The 7180-nt window shown below is 58.2% G+C and overlaps 1 protein-coding gene across 3 annotated transcripts in view; it reads left to right on the top strand.

Moving 5' to 3' along the window:
* Nucleotides 1–6967, top strand: part of LINGO1 (leucine rich repeat and Ig domain containing 1) — a 77987-nt gene extending 71020 nt beyond the window's left edge. For all 3 annotated transcript variants that reach the window (XM_082386986.1, XM_082386984.1, XM_082386985.1), the window contains one exon: nucleotides 4118–6967. In XM_082386986.1, the coding sequence (XP_082243112.1) occupies nucleotides 4130–5974 (1845 nt within the window). In that variant the 5' untranslated portion in view covers nucleotides 4118–4129 and the 3' untranslated portion in view covers nucleotides 5975–6967. The remainder of the gene's footprint in view (nucleotides 1–4117) is intronic.
* Nucleotides 6968–7180: the final 213 nt, after the last annotated feature.

Here is a 7180-nt window from a genome sequence, read left to right on the forward strand (position 1 = left end):
CATCCATGGATGATCCTATGCCCCTTCTGTCTCCACCAGTTATACTCTTTAACCCTGAACCCCGAGGGACAGCCCCAATGTAAGGCCCCAGCTGGGGATGCCAACCTCAGATCCTTACAGTCCCAGTAAAACTACAATTTGGGGCCTGAGCCCTTACTCGCCTTCATCCCTTAAGCAGGTTTGAGGATGTTGACTTTCTAGCTGGGGAAGATCCAGTTTCTGTGTGGGTTCCCTCAGGGACCCTGGAATCAGCCCCTCCCTGCACAGCGGGGGAAAGGGCAGGGAGGGCAGGCGTCCTTGAGGGGCACACAGTGGAGTGGCTGGTGTGGGGAGCAAGTGAGCCAGGCTGCATCTGCCCCACTACGTGAGTGAGGGTGTGATGGTGGCAGGTGGCCGTCTGCAGTGCAGGTCTGATGGCTCGGTTGCTCCCACTGCTCTGGGGTTGGGAGGACGCAGGCTGCTGTCGGCTCTGTATGCTGTGGCCCGGGCACGGCTCTCCTCTGCCTGCCCACCTGCCAGCCTTCGATGTTCATTTCCTTTGTATTTATTGGTCCAATTTTTAAACTCTTGCCCTTGTGGGAAGCCCTTCAGCGGGCAAGGATCCAAAATAAAACACTGATTAAAATGCATAGAACACTTCTCCTTGGCCATTGCAGGGGTAACCAGCGGGATTAATGGTGCCAGGAGGGCGGGAGCAGCACGTTGCTCACTCAGCAGTTTTGGTGACCCCGTCAGACACAACCCTACCAGTATCCCTAGATGACAGGGACCCTATGGGGGTGTTAGACCTGGAGACCAGGCCCAGTGTGCTGTACCAGCTTGGGAAGCCATGTTAGCCCCTCTAGGCCTCAGTTTCCCCATCTTTCAGGACAGTCACATGTAAAAGGCAATTCAGAGGATGTGCCCTTCTGGAGCTATCCTGGTCCCGTGGAGTATGGCCCATTGCTCTGGGGGTCTAACTGCCAGGCCTGCCACACAGGGCAATGCCGACCAGCTTTTCTATCAACGTATTTGAATCCCCCAGGTCTCTCTTTGCTCAGTGGGCCTGCTCCAGAGCCAGCTTCATCAGAGTGACTTCAGCCCCTGCAAAAACTCTCTCATGCACACACACTTCCTTTCAAAGAACATTCAGTTGAGTCTTTTCCGTGCCACACCTTGGTCTGAGGCTGCAGACACATCATCTGCCCTCAGGCACCTCACTCTCTAGCAGGTGAGAGAAATGTACCCATGGGAGTTTGACCCAGGATTAAACATACTACGACACAGGAGAGGCGCCAAATGCTGAGGCTTTGGAGCACATTTCCCTCTTTGCTCAGGTCACTAGGAAGCTCTCACCTTTAATCATTATATAGGATTTTGTGACCTTCTTTCTTGAGTGGCTTGCCTTCTTTAGCTTTATCTTCTTATCATCTTGTAACATAATTTTTCTGGTCATTGGCTCAAATCATTTTTAGAATGAGATGTGCTATACATCAGTTACATAATGTCATTACTAATAAATCTAAGGTACTTCAGAGTTGTGGGCAAGAGATGATTTCTGACTGAGTAGATCAGGGGTGGCCTCATGGAGGAGATGGCCTTTGGGATGGATGGTCACAAAGGCTGCTGGGGCAGTGAGGCTGGGAGAGATCTCCAAAAGGAGATGGTTTAGAGCCAGGAATGTGCAGGACAAGGCTGGGATACCTGGGTGTTTTCCCTGGGGGGAATGGTGGGAGAGGAGGTAGATGGGTAGGTTGAGACAAGGGGGTGGAGTCTTCATATGCCAGATTCTTGTCTGTATGAGGGTCTTACTGACATCTCAAGGTAGCCTGTGCACTCGCTATCCCCTCTCTCATTCCTTAGCACCCTCTCCATCAGCCTACCCCACGCCTCAGTGCAGTGGTGAGCTGGGTACTAAAAGTCCTATTTACCTCTCCCGGTCCCCAAGCTCACACCCACGCCAGCCCCAGCTGCCATCCCAATTACTTATTGATTGCCTGTCAGGATGTTTGCTTTTCTGGTGGGTCACTGCAGCGTGTGTGACTTGTGGAAAATGGCCTGATGAGGGTGGGGTGGGGGAGGCCAAACCACAGAAAACTCTGGAGAGAGGATGAGAGGGGCTGAGGGGAAGGGGGGGGTGGTGGTGGACAGAGCCCTTGGGAATAACAAAACCTTGCAGATTCTATAACATGTCAGTGACACCAGGAGCCCTCTCTAGTTAATCAGTCACTTAGTCGATCAACAACCAGGGAGTGCCTGTCAGTCCTGGGAGACCGCTGGAGCATTGTCATTGAAGTCCGACAGACCAGAGCCTTGGTCCCAAATCCACCTCCTCAACTGGCTGGGTGTCCTTGGGCAGCCACAAGCTCTCTGAGCCCCAGTTGCCATAAGGGTTGAAGTGCAGATGATAAGACCTGTAGCTTTGGAAGTGGAGGCTGTGTGCAGGTGTGGGGAGGAGCTTGAAGGGGTGGGAGAAGGGCCTGAGCTGAGGCAGAGAGATGGGACCTTCCCAGCTTGGGCATCCCCTTCCTACAGTGAGGCCCCCTCAGGGCCATGAGTGTGGGCTATGTGGATGGCAGCAGAGCCCCAAGGGTGCCAGGCTGGGTGGGATGGATCTTCACCCCCACTAGCAGTAGAAGGGCTTCAGCTCGGCCCCCAGAGATCGTCTGGTCCAGCCTCTGGAGTTTGAAGGAGTCCAGACTAGTCCTCCCAGCCCCCTAAGTACCCTGCTGGGCCAGTTTCCCATAGGGTGGAACAGAGATAGAGGAGGGAAGAGCAGTCTAGCAGAAGTGGGAGCAAGTGGCCTCTGAATGCGGGCTAGGAGAGAGTAATCAGGGGGTGAACTCCCGCACACCCCTTGCTCACACCACCTGCAGCCTGTACTCAGGTTGGACCCCTATCCCGGCACCGTCTCCCTTGTCATCACCACCCAAATCCTGCACGTGCCTCAGGGCCCAGCTGTAACAAGCCTCACGTCCCCAGTGCCCCAGTGTGGACCGGCACCTCCAGGGCTGCCTGCGCCGTCCTGGGCTGTGGGGGTCTGACTGCTCCCCCATCGGACCAGCAGCTGCACAGAACCCTGGTACTAGGAGGAGGGTGATTGGAAGCCGGAGAGACAGACGGATGAAGCCTGGGGGGAGTCTTTGAAGGGGAGTACACTTCCAACTGGGGATCAGAAAAAGCTTCTCAGAGCAATGGCCTTGAAGATGGGGTTTCAACACACCGGGGGAAGGGACATTCCAGGAGGAAAGAATAGCAGGAGCCTGAGCTCAGGAGCTTGGGTGGGTCACCGTGGGGACCCAGAGGAAGGATAGAGTTGGAAAGATTCCCCAGGGAGGCACTACGGCTGGGTCCTGGCTTTCTGGAAGGGGGTACCCTCCACTGATCCAGAAACCCCACTGGGGAGCAGTTTCACAAACACTGGCTGGAACCACTGGGTATGCTGGTTGCCCAAGATTCTTGGGCTTCGAGCTCAGCACAGTGTTGATGGAGAGGGAGCCGTGGTGTCTGTGCCTGGGGATGCTCAGGCTGAAGTTCGGAGAGGGTGGGCCCCAGCAGCCTCAGAAGCCCTTGCCTGGCAAGCTGGGGCCCAGATGTGCTCCTCTGCTGGCTATTCCTAGAGGCCTCAGCCTTTGAGCCCCTTTGATTCCCTCTGTGAGCCCTGAGGGCAGCTCAACAGGTCTCGCTTTATCCCTGATGAACACCAGGGGAAGCTGAGGCTCAGGGTGCCAGGTGGGGTGTGAAGTGCATGCCTGGAGTTGCATTGTCTGTAAAATGGAAAGGAGGTGGATGCAGCGTAGGGTGCCAACACCAGGCTCATCTGAAGTGACCCTACCCCTTCCATGAGCCCCCTGGATCCCAGGGATGCTGGAGGGTCCTTCAGGAGGGCTCTGGGTAGGGTAAGGGGCAAGGAGGAAGCAGCATGGGGTGGCAGGAGGCCCTCTGGCCTGGGCATCTGGACCTCACTGTGGGGTCCCAGGCAGGTGTCATATGCCACTCTGGACCCCTGCCTCTCTCTCTGTGTCAGGGACATCCTGACAGGGCAGGAGGGCAGAGGGCACAGAGGGCTCTGGGCGGGGGTCCAGCAGACACTGCCCTCTAACCGCCCCCTCTGTCCTGTGCTTGCTCCTGGCCACAGGTGAGCGAGAGGATGCTGGCGGGGGGCGTGAGGAGCATGCCCAGCCCCCTCCTGGCCTGCTGGCAGCCCATCCTCCTGCTGGTGCTGGGCTCGGTGCTGTCAGGCTCAGCCACAGGCTGCCCGCCCCGCTGCGAGTGCTCCGCCCAGGACCGCGCAGTGCTCTGCCACCGCAAGCGCTTTGTGGCGGTGCCTGAGGGCATCCCCACTGAGACCCGCCTGCTGGACCTGGGCAAGAACCGCATCAAAACGCTCAACCAGGACGAGTTTGCCAGCTTCCCGCACCTGGAGGAGCTGGAGCTCAATGAGAACATCGTGAGCGCCGTGGAGCCTGGCGCCTTCAACAACCTCTTCAACCTCCGGACGCTGGGGCTCCGCAGCAACCGCCTGAAGCTCATCCCCCTGGGCGTCTTCACCGGCCTCAGTAACCTGACCAAGCTGGACATCAGCGAGAACAAGATCGTCATCCTGCTGGACTACATGTTCCAGGACCTGTACAACCTCAAGTCACTGGAAGTCGGCGACAACGACCTCGTCTACATCTCCCACCGAGCCTTCAGCGGCCTCAACAGCCTGGAGCAGCTGACGCTGGAGAAATGCAACCTGACCTCCATCCCCACCGAGGCGCTGTCCCACCTGCACGGTCTCATCGTCCTGCGGCTCCGGCACCTCAACATCAATGCCATCCGGGACTATTCCTTCAAGAGGTTGTACCGGCTCAAGGTCTTGGAGATCTCTCACTGGCCCTACTTGGACACCATGACTGCCAACTGTCTCTATGGCCTCAACCTGACGTCCCTGTCTATCACGCACTGCAACCTGACCGCTGTGCCCTATCTGGCAGTGCGCCACCTGGTCTATCTCCGCTTCCTCAACCTCTCCTACAACCCCATCAGCACCATTGAGGGCTCCATGTTGCACGAGCTGCTAAGGCTGCAGGAGATCCAGCTGGTGGGTGGGCAGCTGGCCGTGGTGGAGCCCTACGCCTTCCGCGGCCTCAACTACCTGCGCGTGCTCAATGTCTCCGGCAACCAGCTGACCACACTGGAGGAGTCGGCCTTCCACTCGGTGGGCAACCTGGAGACGCTCATCCTGGACTCCAACCCGCTGGCCTGCGACTGCCGGCTCCTGTGGGTGTTCCGGCGCCGCTGGCGGCTCAACTTCAACCGGCAGCAGCCCACGTGTGCCACGCCCGAGTTCGTCCAGGGCAAGGAGTTCAAGGACTTCCCTGATGTGCTCCTGCCCAACTACTTCACCTGCCGCCGTGCCCGCATCCGGGACCGCAAGGCCCAGCAGGTGTTTGTGGATGAGGGCCACACAGTGCAGTTCGTGTGCCGGGCGGATGGCGACCCGCCGCCCGCCATCCTCTGGCTCTCGCCCCGCAAGCACCTGGTCTCGGCCAAGAGCAACGGGCGGCTCACGGTCTTCCCCGACGGCACGCTGGAGGTGCGCTATGCCCAGGTACAGGACAACGGCACTTACCTGTGCATCGCGGCCAACGCGGGCGGCAACGATTCCATGCCTGCCCACCTGCACGTGCGCAGCTACTCGCCCGACTGGCCCCATCAACCCAACAAGACCTTCGCCTTCATTTCCAACCAGCCGGGCGAGGGAGAGGCCAACAGCACCCGCGCCACCGTGCCTTTCCCCTTCGACATCAAGACCCTCATCATCGCCACCACCATGGGCTTCATCTCTTTCTTGGGCGTCGTCCTCTTCTGTCTGGTGCTGCTGTTTCTTTGGAGCCGGGGCAAGGGCAACACCAAGCACAACATCGAGATTGAGTATGTGCCCCGCAAGTCGGACGCAGGCATCAGCTCCGCCGATGCACCTCGCAAGTTCAATATGAAGATGATATGAGGCCGGGGCGGGGGGCGGGGACCCTGGGGCGTGCCGGGCAGGGGAAGGGACCTGGCCGCCGTCCGCTCGCTCTCCAGTCCTTCCCACCTCCTCCCAGCCCCTCCACACACACTCTTTTTCTCCCTCCCACGCCGTCCCCTGCTGCCCCCGCTGGCCCTCACCGCCTGCCCTCTTTCTACCAGGACCTCAGAAGTCCAGGCCTGGGGACCCCACCTGCACAGGGGCACACGTTGACAGACTGGAGTCGGAAGCTGACACGGCACAGTCAATAATTCAATAAAAAAGTTACGAACTTCCTCTGTAACTTGGGTTTCAGTAATTATGGATTTTTATGAAAACTTGAAATAATAAAAAGAGAAAAAAAAACTATTTCCTATAGCTAGTCGGAATGCAAACTTTTGACGTCCTGACTGCTCCAGGGCCCTCTTCCAACTCAGTTTCTTGTTTTTCTCTTCCTCCTCTTCCTCCTTTCTCTTCTCTTCCCCTGTGGGGAGGGATCACTCAGGAAAACAGGGGAGGAGGTTCCAGCCCCACTTGCCTGCCCACCCGTCCAGGGCAGTCGCCAGGAGAAGGCTGGGTGGGGGTCTGGGCCCAGCTCTGGGCTGGCTGTTGGCGGAGAGCGGGTGGAGGGGACAGCGCTGCCCAGTGGGGGTGAGGGCCTGTCTGCTGAGCTGCCAGGCAGCACTACTGCCAGGGGGCGGGGCCTGGCTTGAGTGTGGCTGAGACTCTGGACAGGGGCTGGGGTCCTCCTGGAGGACAGCACAGTCAGTGGAGAGAGCCAGGGGCCGAGGCCTAACTCTGGTCCCAGCTTTGCTGCTGACTTGCTGTGTGGCCTCAAACAGGTCATTGACCCCTTCTGGGCCTCAGTCTCCACATCTGTATAAACGGAAACGCTACTCCCCGCCCTGCCTACCTCACAGGGCTGTTGTGAGGAATTGATGAGATGATGTATGTGAAACACTTTGTAACCTGTAAAAGCGCTGTGCACATGTGTGGGTGACTGTTCTCATTATGGTCATTATTATCTCACTGCGGGTGCTGGGGCTCCTAAGGGATCTCCATGGCGTCAGGGTTGGGGGCATGCCAGGGGAGGGCCCCCTCCAGGGACTTCCAGAGGCTTCTCCCAGGACAGCTGCCTGGCGGTGACCACAAGCGTTGCCTGGATGGCCAGGGCTCTAGATGCCCCGAGGAGTCCCAAGGCCCATG

The sequence above is a fragment of the Balaenoptera borealis genome, assembly GCF_965194805.1.
Source record: "Balaenoptera borealis genome assembly, chromosome: 3".
NCBI classification, from domain to species: domain Eukaryota; kingdom Metazoa; phylum Chordata; class Mammalia; order Artiodactyla; family Balaenopteridae; genus Balaenoptera; species Balaenoptera borealis.